The sequence below is a fragment of the Oncorhynchus clarkii genome, chromosome 2 (assembly GCF_045791955.1).
Source record: "Oncorhynchus clarkii lewisi isolate Uvic-CL-2024 chromosome 2, UVic_Ocla_1.0, whole genome shotgun sequence".
NCBI lineage: Eukaryota > Metazoa > Chordata > Actinopteri > Salmoniformes > Salmonidae > Oncorhynchus > Oncorhynchus clarkii.
Window position 1 is genome coordinate 26,572,310 of NC_092148.1, and position 22,691 is coordinate 26,595,000.

The window sequence follows — 22,691 nt, forward strand, 5'->3', positions numbered from 1 at the left end:
TCCTTTTTAAGATACCCAAATACACACTCTTTCCAAGGAAAAGAGCGCCTCTATTCCCCATCTGAAGTTTAGAGACCAATATGTCAGCATCTTCACCATTGACTGAGAGAAAACAATAACCTCAAATTGCCTCAAAACAAGATAAGCAGTGTATTTTGTTGTACGTTATCGCAATTTGGTAGAATCTGTCAAAAATAACTATATTTTCTACTCTTGTGGATGGGGTGGGCTACATACTGTTGGCTACAGAGGCAAAAAAAAGATCCTTGTTCAATCATGCCCCCTGCTGCTCACATTCATACATACACCAATACTTTGTTCCCTCTTGCAGTAGAACAGTGGTTGTTTTACAGTGGATCATTGCTCAGTGAAAGGTTGTCATCTAGTGTATTGGAAAATAACTGCAGTACTACCCTATACCATCCAACATTTCAGCTGATACAGTTGTTATACACAGTCGACAGACAAACACATTAATGCTGTCAAATATGTGGTAAGTAATTTTTATTAGAGAAATTATTCCAGTGATGAATACACTCTAATAAGGCAGCATTGACACAATTTTAGTAACAAGATAGCAAACAATGACATTTTTTTTCTCTTCAGTTTTTTCCCCGGGAACTATATTATGTTCTCCACACAAAACACAGCATATATGCTAAATAAAAATAAAAGTTGAATTAAAGGTAGTATGAAAGGAAAATAGGCACAGACATTCATTCAAACCGCTTCTTCCCTCTTTCCTAAAACCTAGCACTCTTCAGGAGTCACTGGAAGTTCCTTGGTGTGTAGTTTGTTGTGTCATCCAACCAAATCTTTGCATAGCTTCCTATTTTACTTACTGTAACATGCCATTCAATATGAACACACTTTGGGAATCCTCATAGCTTCATGAAAGTGATCGAAGTAAACAAACAGATGCATTTGAACTAATTTTTCATCACTGTTTTTTTTCCAGCGATAATCTAGTTTGAACGAAAGTAGATTTCAATGACAAAAGCATAACAGAATGTTTAGAAATGTAGTTGAACATTCAAATATTCAACAACTTAAAGGACAATAGGTTATATGCGCCAACTGCAGGTATATCAGCACTACAATATGTCAATTCAGATACAGTTGTGGTCGATATGGTCGGCCACACGCTAGTCACAACCCACTTCCAAGACACAAGTTGTAAGACGATGAAAGCACCATACCAAAATCAATAGTGTAAAACTGAGTGGTATAATGATGATGAAAAGGGCAACTACATAGGTCTCTCTCTCTGTGTTCAATACACTAACCCTCAAAACATTTTTTTTTTTCATACAATAGGGCTCTCGTTGGAGTAAAATGAAGTGTGTCTATGTGTGTATGTGTGTTTGCCTATACTGCCTGTACACTCTGCTCAACCTGCAACACAGTCCATTTCCCTCACTGACACAATATCACTTTCTATTCCCTCATAACCACCCAAAGGCTTTAGGGGAGACTTGGGTTGGTTGTCACACGTTTTACTCTGGTGTGTATTTCTCAGCACCAGTATATATAACAAGACTCTTTTCAACATTAACAGAAAGACCAAGGTCTTGGGTTGAAATAGGGATCCTACTAGTATGTTTTATTACATGGAGTAATAAGCCATCAAACACACTCTGCCCACTTGTGACAACAAGCCCCATCGCAGGGTTGGTTGTCACACAGTATAAGGTTCACAGGAGGTTGGTGGCACCTTAATTGGTGAGGACGGGCTCGTGGTAATGGCTGAAGTGGAATCAGTGGAATAATTTCAAATATATCAAACAAATGGTTTCCATGTGGTTGATGCCATTCCATTCGCTCTGTTTCATCCATTAGTATGCGCCGTTCTCCTCTAGGCAGCCTCCACTGATGGGTTTGGTTGTCACAATGTTAGCTATTAGTTTATTCCTTTAGTAAAAGGAAATTAAGCAATATGGTTCACAGCGTCTTAGAAATAGCCTTTCTTTTATCAAATGATATTCCTAACAAAATGCAGGGTAACATATGACAGTTTGAGTCAATTTGTGTGCGCGTGTTTTGCACACACATGTGTACATTTGTCGGTGTGTGACAGAGAAAATATGTTTGGGAGAGAAAGGCAACAAACCCAGATAGCAGAGAAACCTCTGGACAATGGATGAATGATGAATCGGGAAGATGCCGTTTTAGACATCGTTTGCTAATTGGCAAGACGTCTCACAGATGGTTTTAGAATATCTCCATTCTAAATTCTACAGTTCTACATAGTATATATGTCGGCCAGGCATCAAGACTCTATTCTGATGTCTCGGCGACATCTTCCCAATGTGCTAACGCTCTCCACCTTACATATATTATTCCCAACACATTTTGATCTTCCGGGAAGGAAGGTTTACAGCAAAAGATCCCAATGCTAATTAAGATGCTACATGCTACCACATGGCTTGACCTAGGAACTCAGAAATAAGTATGGAATGTAGCTCTCCCTATAATATATATATATTTTTACATGTATACCCACATAATGCAAACATTTATTTTTGGATGAAAAATTGAAAAAAAAATACTGGATGAAAAAGAAATACTGGCATCTTAAATTTAAAAAAAAAAGTTTTGCCTATAAATTAAAATTAAAATAAAAAAAATACCCTCACCTAAATGTTTTGTTACGATGACATGAATCGACCAGGTGGATTAGTTATTTTGAAGAATTCACACATTTTAATCTTAAAAGTATTACACAGCACCCTCTAGTTTGGGAGTTATAAGCACTGCGACAATCAACCCTGGTCTCCCCTACACACTGAATACAGAGCTACATGATCAAATAATGACGTGTGTGTTAGGTCTAGTGTGGTGCATGGTAAGTGCTATTATGTCAAGAAATGATCACATGATGTTGGGGATGTAATTAATCATTTTTCCTCATCTATAACATTTACAAAAATAATCATGCAAATATACAGGTAATGCCCAAAATAAAGGAAACACGTCAGTAAACGAGGGATACAAAGTATATTGAAAGCATGTGCTTCCACACAGGTGTGGTTCCTGAGTTAATTAAGCAATTAATATCCCATCATGCTTAGGGTCATGTATAAAAATGCCCTATTGCCCATTATGTTGGCTACCATGGCTAGAAGAGATCTCAGAGACTTTGAAAGAGGGGTATTAAAGGAGCATAGGGGGCTTAAAGGGTGTGTATATCTCTCAGTCACCACATTTAAACCCAATTGAACACTCATGGGAGAATCTGGAGCGGCACCTGAGACAGCCTTTTCCACCCCTTCAACTAAACACCAAATGAAGGAATTTCTCGTGGAAGAATGGTGTCGCATCCCTCCAACAGAGTTCCAGACACTTGGTGAACCTATGCCAAGGCATAGAAGCTGTTCTGGTTCGTGATGGCCCAACACCCTATTAAGATACTTTATGTTGGTGTTTCCTTTATTTTGGCAGTTACCTGTACATATTCACTACACTTTACAACTGAACAGAAACAGTACGTGCTGTTATATATACTACAAGGATGAAATACTCAAGAGATACCACACTCTTTTTCAAGGATACATGTAAACAATAGCCACTGACAACGTTATATCAGCATGGGGTGAGTGGTGTATTGGTTTGCCATAAACCTGCAATGACCACCACGATACCACATAAATACGACAGTGCCAAGACCCTTTGACCTCCACTGACCACATCCACATGCCTGGGAGATGAGGAGACATCACTCATTCAGTTCTGTTGTGCATCATCTAATATTTCTTCCATCAGATAGCTGTTATAAACAAGATCATTTGGTATGTCCTATCGATGTTACAATGATGGGTATGTTTTAGGGAGAATTTTAGTAATTCCCTGACATTTAAACAACACGTAGTGTTTCAAAAAATGTATCCAATGACCATTAATGTATGTTGTAGATGTAACAACTAAGAGTACTCCAAAGAACAATTAAAGTGACTGAGCATTCACAGGAACACAAACTGAAAAGAACCATGGAGTTTCCATGGAAACGTACCTCTGTAAAATGGCACCTGTCTTTTAATCATAGACATGGTACAGTGCTGTAGCTTTCAGGTACACGCTTAGAAAAAAGGGTTTCAAAAGGGTTCTTTGGCTGTCCCCATAGGGAAAACCTTTTTGGTTCCAGGTAGAACCTTTTTGGTTACAGATAGAAATATTTTGGGTTCCATGTCGAACCTTCTGTGGAAAGGGTTCTACAAGGAACTCAAAAGGGTTCTACCTGGAACCAAAAAAGGGTTATTTTAAGGGTTCTCCTACGGGGGACAGCCAAAGAACCCTTTTAGGTTCTAGATAGCACCTTTTTTTCTGAGAGTGTAGACGTTTAGAGAAGGTTAATCTGAGAGAGCACTACACTGGTCTGTACATTTATTCAAGTCATAGTGGAGATTTAAATGAGATGGTATTGAATATTAAAACAAAATGGTGGAATCATAGTAAGTAGGCCAGTTAGTGATGAGAATCATGTAATGGATAGTCATACTTCATATTAAATATGGGCTTTGAGATGTTCTAATAATGGCTTACAAATATATAGGACAATTGAAAAACAGTAGCTAAATACTTATATATTAATATGAAAATTCCCTGCAAATTTAGAGTTAAAGATTTTTCCAGTTTGAGATGTACACAAACCAGAAATAATGTTACGACTACTTAGGTAACATTTGGGTAACTATATATAAAAGAAGGCACTTTTATGTGTTGTTAGACATCACATATGCTTCATACAACCCAGATCCTTTCAAGTATACGTGAAAAGAAGTCGGCATATGATACTTTAACTCGAAATACTTCCACAACTTTAAACAGTAAACAATGATACTGAATAACTGAAAGGCTTCATAAAAATAGCTGGGTATTCGGCTTCAAACAGTGAACACATTAATAAACTCCTAAACAAACCTTATAATGACGATAGAATAACATGTAGAAAAAACCATCCTGTGATAATAATCCAATGGGTTTATACAAATACTAACTGGTGTTAAAAGGTAGAATACAACTTCTTATCGTTATTATTTCCAAAGTTCACGACTGGGATAATGGTTTAGCCAACCCTTTACATTTGAACATACTGGGTGGTCACTGGTTGTGGGGAGTATCACTGTTGCTTGCGTTTCGCGGGTGGTGTCAGTGGGTGGTTGGCACTGTGGTGGGGGTTCCACAGCAGAGGGGCACTGAAGATGCCAATGATGCCTAGGTTGAGGATGATGCTGAGGGCCAGTGCCCCCAGGGTACTCAGGAAGGAGGGTACGGCCGCCTGCGCAATGAGCCACGCCCTGCGTGAGGTCATATCTGCTAGCACCGCCTCCATCTGGAAGTGGGTACCCACCACGGCACAGATGTGGAAAAGCTGGTGACTGTGGCCTGAGAAAGGAGAGAGAGAAGGAGAGAGAGATCAATGAGAGAGAGAGTTATTAGAAATGCTTGAATTTGATCATACTGCAGTGAATAAGGATTTACCAGGGTTGCTCAAAGAATTGTCACCGTTCAAATATTTGCCTACAGTGCCATCACGAACACAGTAGAACGGACACTTGTATGCGCCAACAATAACTGGCCACAGGCCAGACTAGCTAAAGCTTGCTCAATAACTGATGTAACCTCCCAATTCCAGTTGCCATGGTATCCGGGCGTTGGCGTGGACGTACCGAAGTAGTCGAAGCGCCCCGGGGCCAGCCTCTCTGGGAGGTGTGAGGCAAACAGGAAGCAGGTGAGGAAGGCGAAGAGGAGATGGTAACAGTGACTGGGCAGGGCCTCACTGTGACAGCAGCTGCCCCCGCAGCACAGCAGCAGCTACACACACACACAGACACACACACATATACAAACACACATAAGATCATTGGCACAAACAGCGGCCAAGGGATTAAAAGCTTTAACAGCATGTGGTCAAATCTTTATTTATTCTACACAAAATCAGTTTCTAAGTTAATGAGCCAAAAGTCCTGGTCAATGTATTAAAGAGAGGCATTAATCGGATCTAAACTGTGACATAACAAACAGAATGCAACCCAATGACTGTAAAAACAGACTTTCTGTGAACTCTGTCTATACCTTCTCAAAATACACTCACTCTGTAAAATAGAGGGATGTTGTCAAAGATGAATGGAAAGACAAATGCCCCTGTCCGGAGAACTTTACTGCGGTGAGGAAACTGCATCTCCAGGAATCTATAAACAAATTCAAACAGAGGGAGGAAAGTTACAATGGTTTCCACGACCAGGAGAGTGATGCATCATGGGTAGGATACCGTATTGGCTACCTACCTAGAATAGCAGGACAGGCTGGTGCAGAATAGTGTGTTGCAGATGGCGATGGGCACAAAGTGTTGGTGCAGCCAGCTGTTGACCCAGCAGTCAGGCATCACATAGGAGCCATACGTTATGGCACAACCTGGACACAAACACACTGAAAGGTTAAAAAAACAACATACGATATCTGAAACTAAATCTACCATGCATTTACCTACCATACACTCACCAAGCACTTAAAATAATTATAAATTGCAATGCTCATAACATATCAATTAGGCTTTAATAACATACTAATGAAACATTGGCCTTGCACTTGCTGTACATATGCTTCAATACCAGTTTTAATCCCAATGATGTACTTCCAATAAATTTAGAAGCTGTTTTAAATAAGCTTGCCTGCAAAACACCGTCTACAGTAAACATTTGCAATCCTTATCCCAGAAACATCTGGCCATTTAGGGCTGGGTATGTTTTAGGGCTGGGTATGTTTTAGGGCTGGGTATGTTTTAGGGCTGGGTATGTTTTAGGGCTGGGTATGTTTTGGCAGTAAGGAGAATTGTGGTAGATTAAGGATCATATTGTAGGGGCCTCAAATCCACTAATATGGATTTGAAAAGGCACGTTTTCAAAGTAAGAGACAAAGTTTGTTTGAAAGAGAGGGACAAGCCTATCACACACACCCATACAAGCAAACACACACCCAAGAAAAGCACACGTATTCACAAGCAGAATGCAAATACCCAAGTATGTGAATTGGTTGAGCAAGCACGTGGACACAGACATGAATACATGGAAAATGTATATGTGAAGGTGTAGAACAGTGGTATGCACACATCCATAAAAACTTTTCCCAGATGCTGTATCCGAGAGGAAAACATATGCTGATGTTTTAATCTACGCTGTCTGTTGACCTAAATCTGAGTGCAATCTGGTGCGACATGCTTTCTGTTTGTAAGTAGCCCTGTATGGCTCCTCTATTGGATGAGCAACCCTCAGGCTGGATGTCTTAAATGAAAGACAAACATTATTCCAAGATGAAAGAATTGTAAAAGAAAACAAACTCTGATTTCACTGTTGGTATTGAGCTGTCGAACTTGTTTACATACTGCTTTACTCAGCTCATATGTACAGTGGGGCAAAAAAAGTACTTAGTCAGCCACCAATTGTGCAAGTTCTCCCACTTAAAAAGATGAGGGAGGCCTGTAATTTTCATCATAGGTACACTTCAACTATGACAGACAAAATGAGCAAAAAAAATCCAGAAAATCATATTGTAGGATTTTTAATAAATGTATTTATTTTAATGAAATTATGATGGAAAATAAGTATTTGGTCAATAACAAAAGTTTATCTCAATAATTTGTTATATACCCTTTGTTGGCAATGACAGAGGTCAAATGTTTTCTGTAAGTCTTCACAAGGTTTTCACACACTGTTGCTGGTATTTTGGACCATTCCTCCATGCAGATCTCTATTTTCTATGGGGTTGAGATCTGGAGACTGGCTAGGCCACTCCAGGACCTTGAAATTCTTCTTACGAAGCCACTCCTTTGTTGCTCGGGCGGTGTGTTTGGGATCATTGTCATGCTGAATGACCCAGCCACGTTTCATCTTCAATGCCCTTGCTGATGGAAGGAGGTTTTCACTCAAAATCTCACGATACATGGCCCCATTCATTCTTTCCTTTACACGGATCAGTCGTCTTGGTCCCTTTGCAGAAAAACAGCCCCAAAGCATGATTTTTCCACCCCCATGCTTCACAGTAGGTATGGTGTTCTTTGGATGCAACTCAGCATTCTTTGTCCTCCAAACACGACGAGTTGAGTTTTTACCAAAAAGTTATATTTTGGTTTCATCTGACCATATGACATTCTCCCAATCGTCTTCTGGATCATCCAAATGCTCTCTAGCAAACTTCAGACGGGCCTGGACATGTACTGGCTTAAGCAGGGGGACACGTCTGGCACTGCAGGATTTGAGTCCCTGGCGGCGTAGTGTGTTACTGATGGTAGGCTTTGTTACTTTGGTCCCAGCTCTCTGCAGGTCATTCACTAGGTGTGGTTCTGGGATTTTTGCTCACCGTTCTTGTGATCATTTTGACCCCACGGGTGAGATCTTGCGTGGAGCCCCAGATCGAGGGAGCTTATCAGTGGTCTTGTATATCTTCCATTTCCTAATAATTGCTCCCACAGTTGATTTCTTCAAACCAAGCTGCTTACCTATTGACAGCTCTTTGGTCTTGGCCATAGTGGAGCTTGGAGTGTGACTGTTTGAGGTTGTGGACAGGTGTCTTTTATACTGATAACAAGTTCAAACAGGTGCCATTAATACAGGTAACGAGTGGAGGACAGAGGAGCCTCTTAAAGAAGAAGTTACAGGTCTGTGAGAGCCAGAAATCTTGCTTGTTTATAGGTGACCAAATACTTATTTTCCACCATAATTTGCAAATAAATTCATAAAAAATCCTACAACGTGATTTTCTGGATTTTTTTTTCTCATCTGTCATAGTTGAAGTGTACCTATGATGAAAATTACAGGCCTCTCTCATCTTTTTAAGTGGGAGAACTTGCACAATTGGTGGCTGACTAAATACTTTTTTGCCCCACTGTATATACTGTATTCTATTCTACTGTATTTTAGTCAATGCCGCTCCAACATTGCTCGTCCTAATTTTTTAAATATTTCTTAATTCCATTCTTTGACTATTAGATTTGTGCGTATTGTTAGATTATTGTTAGATACTTGAACAAGACATGTATTATTATGAGGTTTTGTGGGCGAAAAAAACTTAATTACAGTGAATCTGACAAGCCCAGACAGCACAGCAACACGATTCACACAGTGCCAAATCAAACATACATGAACAATGACGTAACCACACAAACAATGGTTACAAATATGGCAAGTAGTATACAAAGTTCTAATCGTGCAACTGATTGCCCAAGTTCGCCGAGACTTTTTGGAACTTGAAAGATGGCACGTGGCCTGTACCCTGTGGGATTGCACCAGTTCGGATTAGGGGAAGCAGTAGCCTACTGTGAGAGTAGGCAGTCTTGGTACTGGAAGAAATGTAACCAGAAAAAATAACTAAAGGTAAAGGAAGTACTAATAGTCTAACTGTGAAGTGCAGACAGTCAGACTTCATGCAGCGGGCCTTACCCAGGCTGTAGAGGCTGAGGGCGCCGTAGTCAAAGAAGTAGCAGATGTGGCGTGCCTCGGGGGACATGGTGCTGAAGGTGTGGGCACAGCTGGAGGTGAATGGGTACACACAGATCAGCAGCATGTACACCAGCAGCGGCCAGGTGTAGCTCTCCGACAGGAAGTTCAGTGTGGAGCACAGGACGCTGAAGCGCCACAGGAAGTACCTGGGAAATGAGAGGCGTCGCAACACCATCAGTTTCAATTCATATGAAATGGGGGAGTGATCGGAAGATTTGATATGAAGGCAGGAAGACACCAATCTGATATGTATGCTTTCCAGTCTAAACCAACCCTAATTGTTACAGAATACCTCCGGCTATCTATGGATCTGCGCTCCTTGTCTACATTCAGAGTGTTTGCATTGGTGTACATACCATGTGGGCAGGAAGTGGGTCCAGATGTTGACTGTCTCATTGGTCATCTGGAAGCTGCTAAGGATGCAGTCCAGGGCGGAGCTTTGGGGGTGACGGTATCCCGAGATGATGCCATCCTCTCGGAACACCTGAAGGCAAAACACTGTGATACACAGTACATAGGCTACTATAGAGATTATCTAACAAACAACTGGAGGACATCAAGACCTGTCCTCCTAGTCTGGTACATCTGGGCCTGTATTTCAAAAAGTGTCTTCGAGCAGGAGTGCTGATCAACACATACATTGGCATTTTAGTAATTTGGCAGACACTCTTATCCAGTGTGACTTACAGTTGCATTCACCGTAAGATAGCTAGGTGGGACAACCACATATATCAATCATAGTAGGTACTTTTTTTAGTAGCTGTAAGCAAAGTCAGTGCAAGTAGGGGGAAAAAGTCAAGTGCGAGTTTTAGTTCACAAAAGGCCATCTTTATTTTATTTTTTTATTTACAAAAATGGCTTGAACATTCAGCCTGTGAAACGTCTGAAGGTTTGTGAAATGGTTGCGAAAGGTTCCTCTTTCAGTATGGTCACTCTTACCTTGGGGACTTGGTGGATGTCGAAGAGCTGGGGGAGTTTGATGCTAAGCATGTCTGTGGGCAGTCTGATGGCCCCCCTCCCTCTCTGGCAGGCCTCCCTGAGCCTGGCCCTGCATCCCCGGCAGAGGACACACCAGACTGGGCAGTCAAACGCTGGGGCCTGGGCCCCCTCTCCAGGCCCTGGTTCCCATTGCATACAGCGGTCCCAACCCCAGGCTTGGCCCCAGCCCTGGGCCCAGCCCCCACCACCGCTGGCCACCCCACCCCCCCACCACAAAGGAAACACTGCAGAGAGAGAACAGGAAGAAAATGGCTGTTAGATATAACGCTCTAGAAATTACACTGACATACACTCAGATATATTGTGTGAGGACTGTTACATACCCATCAGAACTAGAAATGTGTTTACAAATCACACATGACACATCCACCTGTATGTGAATTGGTTGGGGAATAGTCCACTCTGTTTCCACTTGATTTCAAATTACAAACCAATACAAAAACATTCCATAGAATTTTCTCATGGTTCCATCAAAATGAGTATTCCTTCTTTTGTCATAATGTCCTTTTTGACTGGACTCAACACAGTCTTCCATTGTGTCAACCTTCTCTAGACGTCCCCAGACATGAACTCAGATGTAGACAGTGGTTAGCATTGTCACATTATGGTGGGCTGTTAGCTAACAAAGCTAGCATGACAATAACATGTTCCTGCTATGTAGTATTGAACAGAGGACTCCTTCTGTTCAGATAGCAAGGGAGATTGTTAATAAGAGCCTTTTGTTTATGAAGCCAGCAACCCACACCATGTTCAATAATGCAGGCATGCTTTGCTTGCTATTTATCAGCTGGCAAAACAACAAAAACCTCTTGTTGGTTTCATGCAAATCTGTCATCGTCTATTGAGAGTTTCTGTTGAGGAAGTTTCATTTTGCCCTACTTACTGATATTTAAATCACTCATCATCTCTCCCTGTCTCTTTATAAGTGAAAGGTATTTCAGATACCCTTTATGGAAATACACTGAGTGTACAAAATATTGAGGCTGTTGCCCTCAGAACAGCCTCAATTCGTTGGGGCATGGACTCTAGAAGGTTTTGAAAACCTTCCACAGGGATGCTTGCCCATATTGACTACAATGCTTTCCACAGTTGTGTCAAGTTGGCTGGATGTCCTTTCGGTCGTAGACCATTCTTGATACACACGGGAAACTGTTGAGCATGAAAAACCCAGCAGCAAATCGAAGTGCCTGGTACCTACAACCACACACTGTTCAAAAGCACTTCAATATTTTGTCTTGCCCATTCACCCTCTGAATGGCAGATACACAATCCATGTCTCAATGCTTAAAAAATCCTTCTTTAACCTGTCTCCTCCCCTTCATCTACACTGATTGAAGTGGATTTAACAAGTGACATCAATACGGGATCATAGCTTTCACCTGGATTCACCTGGTCAGTCTATGTCATGGAAAGAGCAGGTGTTCCTAATGTTTTGTATACAGTGTATATCATAGAAATGTGTGCAAACCACTATCAAAGCTTATTGTGAAAAAGACACAAATGAATTGGGTTGCAAAGTCATACCGAATTCAATATACTATAATTCAAATTGAAGAGGCAGTAATTGGGAGCACGCTAGACTTTGAAGTGACTTCTGTGAGGAACAAGAAATTCATGATGTGCAGTTCACAAATGATAATTTTTGAACAACCTTTTTAACTGACTCGAGAGGCAAGATACATTTTTCAGAGTGACTCGCTCCTTTTAGTCGTTCGTTTGACCTGCTCTGCTGGCCACGATGAATCCTACAGCAGGATTCAGACGCGTTTCTCCGGCCTAGTGGTTCCAGAGACGTGCTCCGACCACCAGCTGTCTATATCATATGTGCGTGCAGGAAAATAGATCATGCTGATAGAGAAGAAGAATACATGTTTAGAACTGGTATTTGATCTCATGGCGTAAGAATTGATGTAATTAGTTGACTATTGAAAGCTATACAGCTTTGTAGAAGCCTAAACAGCCTGCATCTGCTCAACAAAATCGAGAACGAAACGTTTGGGGGCCTGCAGCAGTTCGCGAACGATATCTTCCTCTCTGCAGTCAAGCAATTCCGCAAAGAGTCGTTCACAATCTAGTCTGGTTGTATACCTATCTATCACCCGTGTACGTTGTTTGAAGCACACTTTAGTAAGTCTCAGTCACAAATGACAGCTCCGATAAGCCCCTTGTGGTGAACGGGAGGCTTGTAGAATCATGAGCCTTTCAAGTTTTTAGTTAATTGTTCGCCGGCAGGGGGTCCTGTGCGCTCTAGGTACTGAATCAAATGAACGAAATGAGTCGAAAGATTCATACTTCTGACTGAACGAGTCGAAACGATCTGAGTCAGTAAAAAGAGTCAAACTTCCCATCACTACAGGAAATACTGTGTGATAGCCACTGAGGCACACACAAACAGCAAAGCATGTATGTGCTGAACAAGCAAACAGGATGGATAAACATGCCAGGAGAGGAAGGATAATGATGTCTACCTAGAACCAAAATGGGTTTTTCAAAGGGTTCTCCTATAGGGACAGCTGAAGAACCCTTTTAGATTCTTGATAGTACCTTTTTATCTCAGCGTGTATGCTAAAGAGCACAATCATACTAAATTCCACTCCAGCCATTATCACGAGCCCGTCCTCCCCAATTAAGGTGCCACAAACCTCCTGTGACCACCATCCATACGGTTTCCTTTGTGAGAGTACAGTTGCTACAACAGCCTCATATAAGTCCTATCCTAAGGCTCAGAACGGAAGTTGCTCTGGTCTGATGATATGTCATAGTCAGAGCACTTATCACAGTGTTGGCTGGGTGAAATATTACCTGGAGGTTGCCCTGTCATTATTGTGCATACCTCAGGCTCTGTGATGTGACAGTGTGTGAGGGGAGACAGAGACAGAGAGGGGGGACAGGACACTGCATGGTGGCCCAGCTGCAGGCCTTATCCTATTTACTGGGACAAAGTGTGCTTTGTGACTGAGGCCCTGTCTGGAGAGAGCATGACCAAGGGCCGACTGTTACACACTGGCCTGGGCTCTATGAAAATGAGAAGCCATTCTGCTCAACAAATGCACGCACGCACGCACACACGCACACACACACACACAATATTATATTGAATTCTGTATGACATTGGGACATGTGGGAAGCATTGTAGTCAATATGGGCCAAGTAATTAGTGTCTATTTGACAATAAGCTTTGATAGTGGGTTGCACATATTGATATGTACAAAACACTAGGAACACCTGTTCTTCCATGACTTAGACAGACATATTGATGTCACTTGTTAAATCCACTTTAACCAGTGTAGATGAAGGGGAGGAGACAGGTTAAATCATTATTTTTAAGCCTTACGACAACTGAGACATGGATTGTGTATGTGTGCCATTCAAAGGGTGAATGGGCTTAACAAAAGACGTGCCTTTGAAAGGGGTATGGTAGTAACTGCCAGGAGCACCGGTTTGAGTGTGTCAAGAACTGCAATGCTGCTGGGTTTTTCATGCTCAACAGTTTCCCGTGTGCATCAAGAATGGTCCACCACCCAAAGGACATCCAGCCAACTGGAAACAACTGTGGGAAGCATTGGAGTCAACATGGGCCAGCATCCCTATGGAATGCTTTCGACACCTTGTAGAGTCCATGCCCGATGAACTGAGGCTGTTCTGAGTACAAAAGGGGTGCAACTTAATATGAGGAATGTGCTCCTGGCGTTTTGTACACTCAGTGGTCCATTGAATACACCGTGGCCTCCATTTTGGCCTCCTAGGCTCTCCTTTTCATAGGATTCATGTGCTCCTTGGGATGGCACTACCTGTATGCCCACCTGTATGCACACATACTTATTCTGCTAATTGAGTAATCCCAAGAAGCAAGTTCATGTTGTAAATGTGGTCCTGATTAAAACCTAGTTATAGGGTCAAAATGTTGCCTGTATAATGTTATTGGACTTTGAGAGTGTGCGGAATACTCACTTTGGTTACCACAAATCCCCACCTATACATAGATGACTAAAACATCTGTGGCCATATTCAGAAAGTGTTTCAGAGTAGGATTGCTGATCTTGCATAAGTGCTGCCTTTTAGATCATAATGAATAACATTGAATGAACAGGGAGGACCTGATCCTAGATCCGACTGTAAATACGGTCCCTGGCTTCCTTTCTGCAGCAGAGAAACTGTGATAAAGAAAACAAAATGAATTATTATTTATCCTAACCCACCCCACTATGAAGTCATCTTTAATTCTAAGTGGACTCATCTTGACTCCAACTGTCCTCTCCCTCAGTACTCTCCCAAACTGACTCTTCCCAGCCGCCTCATTGCTAATCAGCTGTAAAAATGATGTCAGGTGGTCATGTGAGTAAGAAATACTCTCACTGCAGAGTGGAAAATAAACATGTCCACATATTTTGGCTAAGGGTACGCCCCAATTTTGTTAACTTCGTAGGAATGGGAATTGTCTAGCACAAACTATTGGCATCCATGTCCGTGTTTATGGGAAAGATCTGCTAAGTGACCAGGTGATGATTGGGTAATGGTCCAAACCAATTTATCTGATTAGATCTCATGACAATGAGCGCATTGCAATGAGCACATAGATGATAGTTCTCAGCTTACTTTTAAAAGAACTGCATGTTCTTTCACAACCAGTAAAACTACTTATGAATAACACAGATTTATAGCCTGGAATCTAACACAATGGTGAAAGTGAGCATATCAGTTTGGATTCCAGGGTGTGTCTAACAGTGTGCGGTCCTTTCCGATTTCGTACTCCATCCACAGTTGGTTGGGGAGGACGGGCTCGTGGTAATGGCTGGAGCGGAATCAGTGGAATGGTATCAAACACATGATTTCTATTAGAGGGCGACCGATTAATCGGAATGGCCGATTAATTAGGGCCGATTTAAAGTTTTCATAACAATCGGAAATCTGTATTTTTGGACGCCGATTTCCGATTCTTTTTTTATTTACATTTTTTAAATTATATTTTTTTAATACATTTTATTTAACTAGGCAAGTCAGTTAAGAACACATTCTTATTTTCAATGACTGCCTAGGAACTGTGGGTTAACTGCCTTGTTCAGGGGCAGAACGACAGATTTTCACCTTGTCAGCTCAGGGGTTTCAATCTTGCAACCGCACAGTTAACTAGTCCAACGCTCTAACCATTGCACTCCACGAGTAGCCTGCCTGTTACGCGAATGCAGTAGAAGCCAAGGTAAATTGCTAGCTAGCATTAAACTTATCTTAGAAAAAACAATCCATCATAATCACTAGTTATAACTACTAATCCAGTTTAGCAGGCAATATTAACCAGGTGAAATTGTGTCATTTCTCTTGCGTTCATTGCACGCAGTCAGGGTATATGCAACAGTTTGGGCTGCCTGGCTCATTGCGAACTAATTTGCCGGAATTGTACGTAATTATGACATAGATTGAAGGTTGTGCAATGTAACAAGAATATTTAGACTTAGGGATGCCACCTGTTAGATAAAATACCAAACGGTTCCATATTTCACTGAAATAATAAACGTTTTGTTTTCGAAATGATAGTTTCCGGATTTGATCATAGTAATGATCAAAGGCTCGTATTTCTGTGTGTTATTATGTTATAATTAAGTCTGATTTGATAGAGCAGTCTGACTGAGCGATGGTAGGCAGCAGCAGGCCCGTAATCATTCATTCAAACAGCACTTTCGTGCGTTTTGCCAGCAGCTCTTCGCAAGCACAGCGCTGTTTATGACTTCAAGCCTATCAGCCTAATGGCTGGTGTAACCAATGTGAAATGGCTAGCTAGTTAGCTGGGTGTGCGCTAATACTGTTTCAAATGTCACTCACTTTTAGATTTGGAGTAGTTATTCCCCTTGCGCTGCAAGGGCCGCGGCTTTTGTGGAGCGATGGGTAACGATGCTTCGAGTGTGGCTGTTGTATATGTTCGAGCCCAGGTAGGGGCGAGGAGGGGGACGGAAGCTATACTGTTACACTGGCAATACTATAGTGCCTATAAGAACATCCAATAGTCAAAGGTATATGAAATACAAATGGTTTTGAGAGAAATAGTCCTATAAATACTATATTAACTACAACCTAAAACCTCTTAACTTGGAATATTGAAGTCTCATGTTAAAAGGAACCACCAACTTTCATATGTTCTCATGTTCTGAGCAAGGAACTTAAACTTTAGCTTTTTTACATGGCACATATTTTACATGGCACACATTTTTACATGGCACATATTACTTTCTTCTCCAACACTTTGTTTTTGCATTATTTAAACCAATTTGAGGCTAAATTGATTTTATTGATGTTTTATATTAAGTTAAAATAAGTGTTAATTCAGTATTGTTGTAATTGTCATTATTACAAATAAAAAAAATGTTTTTATTAAATCGGCCGATGAATCGGTATCTGCTTTTTTGGTCCTCCAATAATCGGTATCGGCGTTGAAAAATCATAATCGGTCGACCTCTTGTTTCTATGCATTTGATGCCATTCCATTTACTCCATTCCAGACATTATTATAAGCCGTTATCCCCTCAGCAGCCTCCACTGTCTCCATCAGTAGTAGAATGGGAATTCTGTTTGTCTATTTCTGGTAAAGTTGAATAACGGGAGGTCTTGGAGGTGTTGCTCATGGGCCTCTGTGATAACAATGTGCTCACTACCACCCACTCTCAACTACACCACCCACTCTCAACTACACCACCCACTCACAAGGCTGTTCTGCACAGTAGCAAAACATTTCTCTTCAGAATAATTTATTGGCAAGGACTTGATCATTCGTGACTTTCTATCTACAATACTATACAATTGTGCAAAGTAGTAACAAGAAAGTGAGAAGTAGGTTAAACCCTCCGTCAGAGGTGTTTGTTTAAGTGTCAGTGAGTGTCTGTCTGTGTTTGTGTGCAAGAGCATGGTAATACAGCAAACAAGGGGAAAACAAACACTCTAAACAGTGACTGCCAGTGGCGGTGACCATCCACAGTTCCCCTACCAACATGTTTCACAATCTACAAATGTTCACATTTTTCCCTCCTTCCTCCCTCTCTCCTCTTCACCTCCTCTTTACTCCTCCCCACCTCTTTTGAATGTGCAGTTTCTCTCCCACTTTTACCTCTTTCTTGTTCCACTCTCTCGCCCAACTCCTGAATTCTGAAATTCTTTCCCTCGCTCGTGATCTCGTCACGTGACCTTCCTCAATAGAAGACTTTATGACTCAGGAGCTGAAGATAAGAAGTCTACGTGGGGAGCATGTTGACATGGGCACATGTCAGTTTTATGTAAACAAGAACAAGGCACATCGTTCGCCCCATAGAACTTGCATTGTCATGATTCTGTACAGTTCGTACTGGGATTGGAACATGGAAGACATCCCCTCAACACACACAAACAATATGACTGACGGTCAAGTGTACCCTGAACAACGGGATTCACCGGTTTCTGTCCGTACTGTAGTGCAGAAGGTGTAAATCCATCAAATAACTCCATGTATAGCTGAACCAACTATCAGACCCTCCCATTGACCTAGATGGAGTACTCAATAACACTGTCTGTTGAAGACTTTCAATTCACACGATGCCACTATGCCATATGACATTATTGTAGGCTAGTGATAAATGGATTAGAATCTCATCTGTTAAATCCAGTAAGAGCGAGATTTTCTTTCTTCTTAAATGAATCCTTCCTCTCGTCGCTTCTTTCCTGTAATCACTGATCAAACGTGAATAAATGGTTGAAAGCGTAACAGACCCTTTGCTTTCACCAATCTACAAACTGCTGAATGACTCTCTCACAATTAATTTGACATGATTTAAACAGGGTCACACAGTTCCTTGCTGCAGGTGTGGTGTCAACCAGTAATATCACTTATGATCATCTGTGATTAACTATAAGAACATAGTGTCACATGGAACAAGTTGCAACTTGTCATTGCGATAGCAATAGAGTGGCAACAACAGTAGACCAGACCAACCAGATATGTAGGGAAGAGATCTACATTTGGTCTATGAAATGTTTAACTCATATAGCCTAGGTAGGGCAAGGTAGCTGTCCTACCTGTCTCTCGCCCTACCTTTGTAGAGTAACGCACTAAAGTCCTGTACCAGAGGCAGGGTGAAACTCAATTAATTGCTCTGAAGTTGTCAACAACATGAACATTGCAAAATAAATAATAAATGCTGAGTGCATAGTTTCATGAGAGAAACGAGATCCAACAATTGGACAAAGTTTCTCATAAAGAGCATATCCTGTTCAAATTCAAATGAATAAGACTTTTTTATAGTAATGTACAATGCCTGAAGTCACATTCATATGCCATTAATACTGGAGAAATGGTAAAGGCAGACACACAACAATCACAGACAAACTGTTATGGCACAGGCTAAAAAGGCAATCTCAGAGAGAAACTTTCTGGTGAGAGATTGGGATCTATTTTCCCCAAGAGAATAGCATTTACCGCGGGAGTCAGGCATGTGGCGGGAGAGCCCTAAAGAGAGCCGAGATGTGAAACCAGGGAAGAACTGCCTCACAGTCTTAGTGAACTGTAGGCGATCTATCAGCCTATCCTAGTAGCTCTCCTAGTAGCTCTCTACACAGCCCCTGCCCAGAAGAACCCTGGAGAGACTGAAGAAATGTTCCTCAGCGCGATCACGTGGACTGTTGCAGCAACAATAACAAGACAAAAGCCATTATCTGTGCTGCCGGCCAGAAATGACAAGACCAAGAATGTTCCCCCGTGCGCGTTTTTAATGCATGTTTTCTTTCCAAGAAAGAGGAGTACTGGATCGCCAATCTATTTTCAGGGACTATTTGGTCTTAATTTTCATGTCGGATAGCCTACCATATTGTAAGAAATTTGTTATAGGCCAATTGCCTATATGTTCGGGCGCAAAGTCAAATTTGTCACACTTCAGACAATAAAACGCCTACACACTCATGACAGGCTACACTGCCAATTTCATCAATACAAATTGAATGTGAACACAAAAAGGCAAATATGCCGACAAAACAGTGTAATTATATTTTAAATGACAATATATATAGGTTACATAATATAATTTGCATAATACCTGAAAAGTCTGTTTCCGTGGAGACATTTTCCTTAGATAACATTTTCAGGATTTCCATAGTTACCTACACGCAAGTGGCGCACACACATAAACGCACGCGCGCAGGTACACCCTCGCATACACCCACACAGCATCAAAAGAAAAACTAAGATATCAAAATCGATCAAATATAGGCTATTCGAAAGAAACATCGCACACTAAAAATGTAACTTTAAAAGACCTCGAATAGCATTGGTTGATATATTATAGGCCTATCTATCTATGTGTGGGAGGGGTCATATAGCGATGTGAGAGGTAGACCAACAGCAAAAAAAACAAGTGATGGTTTTCAGAAGTAGGCCTATAGAGTAATACAGACAGTGCTTGGAAAGAAAAACGCCACTTACCGGTAAACATATCCAGTAGCCTACACACACACTATAGGTTGTTACATTGTAACAAGCAAACTATGGAACGTGAAGAGAAAGAAACGAAGTCAAACCTTTCAGCTTTATATTGGCGGTGAGCTCATCTGCGCGAATCTTCACTGGTGCAATGTAGTCACTGACCAAAATGAACAATTGTTGCTTGTAATAAACTATAGTTCCATTGTAAATCCGATTATCCTGACCATTGGAGCCTGGTGTAAATCTGTATAAACTGTCGATGTCCTGCATTCCTTCACAGGCGAATAAAAACACTGCAAACCCGTTGCCCCAACGTCGAAATCCCACCCTCCTCAGACAGCGACTTTTTGATTGGACGGGGACAAGAAAGAAACCTTGTTATGGAAAATCAGGAGACAAGGCAGAGAGCAATCTTTTAAGGAATCCCATATCATCGCATAATTATTATAATTTACATGCACAAACAGTTATATAATTTTCTTAATAAAAATGCCACATTGAAAAGTTTTTCACATTACATTGTTTAAACAGATCCAAAGACTATTGGATGATTTCAATGATGCTGATTTTCTTCTGTAGCCTATTCAATACCTTAATCATATAGGCGAAGTTTAATTTTTTCAGAAATTCAAGGCAGGCAGGTCACTTTATAATATTCCAACTGAACCAAATCTACATTAAAACAGGGCCTTTTTTTCATGGACTAAGAGGCACATTGACAAAATGCTTTGTTAGGACTTTTTATCCTCCCTCAGCACCCCTAGGGCCAGACTACCGCATTTGGGGTCAAGGGGGCCACGGGGCATTAACCTCTGCCAAAATGTGCATTAACACATGTTGCCATGGTGCAGAGAGACAAAAATGCTGTTTTCTAATGCTATTCTACACATTGTCATTATTGTTTTTTTTAAGCGGATTTCCTGTAATTCTGCCAGGGGCAGAGAAAAAAAAGTGCTGCCATGAGGCTGAGAGAACATTTTGCAGTTTTAAAGCTAATTTCCTAAAATTCTACACATTTTTGCTATCTGCTATCATATGCTCCTACGAAGGTTCTAACGATGAACTTCGCCTAAAGATGCTTTTGGGAAACAGGGCCCTGGACTGTTCACCTCCCCACCACCAGAAAGTGGGCCAGCCCTGTGCTGTGCCAACCATCTTCTGTTGGGGTGGCGCTGACCCCGCTGCCAGGGGATTGGTTACTCACTGCCATGCAGAATGGTGGGCATGGGGCCCAGGCATCCAGGGTAGTGAGGGGCACGAGACCTCACAACAGAAGAGACCAGGATAGATGGCACACAGAGACCTACTCACAGGACCGAGATTGATTGATGAGCCAGACTACACTGAACGGGTTCAGAATGAGAAGTTAGAGTGGAAAGTGGAACAGAACTACCATATTTCAATAGGTAAAGGTGTTTTTAAACTTTCGAACACGCCTATAAAATAAAAAACATTAAATGTGTTCCAACAGCAAGCGGTACCAGAGTGCTAAGTCTAGGTCCAAAAGTCTTCTTAACAGCTTCTACCCCAAAAATAAATTCAACAAATAAAGAAACGTCATCTCACTGTCAACTGCATTTATTTTCAGAAGATTTAACGTGTAAATATTTGTATGAACATAAGATGTAACACCTGAGACATAAACTGAACAAGTTCCACAGACATGTGACTAACAGAAATGGAATGTGTCCCTGAACAAAGGGGTGGTCAAAATCAAAAGTAACAGTCAGCATCTGGTGTGGCCACCAGCTGCATCAAGCACTGCAGTGCATCCCCTCCTCGTGGACTGCACCAGATTTGCCAGTTCTTGCTGTGAGATGTCACCCCACCAAGATGTCACCCCACTTCCACCAAGGCACATGCAAGTTCCCAGACATTTCTGGGGGGAATGGCCCTAGCCCTCACCCTCCGATACAACAGGTCCCAGACATGCTCAGTGGGATTGAGATCTGGGCTCTTCACTGGCCATGGCAGAACACTGACATTCCTGTCTTGCAGGAAATCCCACACAGAACGAGCAGTATGGCTGGTGGCATTGTCATGCTGGAGAGTCATGTCAGGATGAGCCTGCAGGAAGGGTACCACATGAGGTAGGAGGATGTCTTCCCTGTAACGCACAGCGTTGAGATTGCCTGCAATGACAACAAGCTCTGCCCGATGATGCTGTGACACACCGCCCCAGACCATGACAGACCCTCCACCTCCAAATCGATCCTGCTCCAGAGTACAGGTCTCGGTGCAATGCTCATTAATTCGACGATAACGCGAATCCGACCGTCACTCATGGTGAGACAAAACCACAATTTGTCAGTGAAGAGCACTTTTTGCCAGTGCTGTCTGGTCCAGCGACGGTGGGTTTGTGCCCATAGGCGACGTTGTTGCCGGTGATGTCTGGTGAGGACCTGCCTTTACAACAGGCCTACAAGCCCTCAGTCCAGTCTCTCTCAGCCTATTGCGGACAGTCTGAGCACTGATGGAGTGATTGTGCGTTTCTGGTGTAACTCAGGCAGTTGTCTTTGCCATCCTGTACCTGTCCCGCAGGTGTGATGTTTGGATGTACCGATCCAGTGCACGTGTTGTTACACGTGGTCTGCCACTGCGAGGATGATCAGCTGTCCGTCCTGTAGCGCTGTCTTAGGTATCTCACAGTACGGACATTGCAATTTATTGCCCTGGCCACATCTGCAGTCCTCATGCCTCTTTGCAGCATGCCTAAGGCACGTTCACGCAGATAAGCAGGGACCATAAGCATCTTTCTTTTGGTGTTT

The 22,691-nt window shown here is 41.9% G+C and overlaps 1 protein-coding gene across 1 annotated transcript; it reads right to left on the reverse strand.

Moving 5' to 3' along the window:
• Nucleotides 1-487: 487 nt before the first annotated feature.
• LOC139365357 (membrane progestin receptor delta-like) lies at nt 488-20,199 on the reverse strand. The gene is made up of 8 exons (XM_071102803.1): nt 20,019-20,199; nt 10,431-10,714; nt 9,848-9,975; nt 9,432-9,637; nt 6,285-6,411; nt 6,092-6,188; nt 5,667-5,811; nt 488-5,382 (listed from the first exon to the last, which is right to left on the reverse strand). Exons 1-8 carry the CDS (start codon nt 20,191-20,193, stop codon nt 5,117-5,119), a joined length of 1,428 nt encoding a protein of 475 aa, XP_070958904.1. The 5' UTR covers nt 20,194-20,199; the 3' UTR covers nt 488-5,116.
• Between the last annotated feature and the right edge of the window lie 2,492 nt (nt 20,200-22,691).

What these genes read in the sequence shown, in the direction of transcription:
- LOC139365357 (XM_071102803.1), bottom strand. Translation starts at nt 20,193, where the DNA reads ATGCAGGACATCGACAGTTTATACAGATTTACACCAGGCTCCAATGGT. An exon ending in ACCCACTTCCTGCCCACATG is followed by an intron (nt 9,638 to 9,847) that starts GTATGTACACCA and finishes CTCATTTCCCAG; the next exon opens with GTACTTCCTGTGGCGCTTCA. An exon ending in CCTCAGCCTCTACAGCCTGG is followed by an intron (nt 6,412 to 9,431) that starts GTAAGGCCCGCT and finishes GTTTGTGTCCAG; the next exon opens with GTTGTGCCATAACGTATGGC.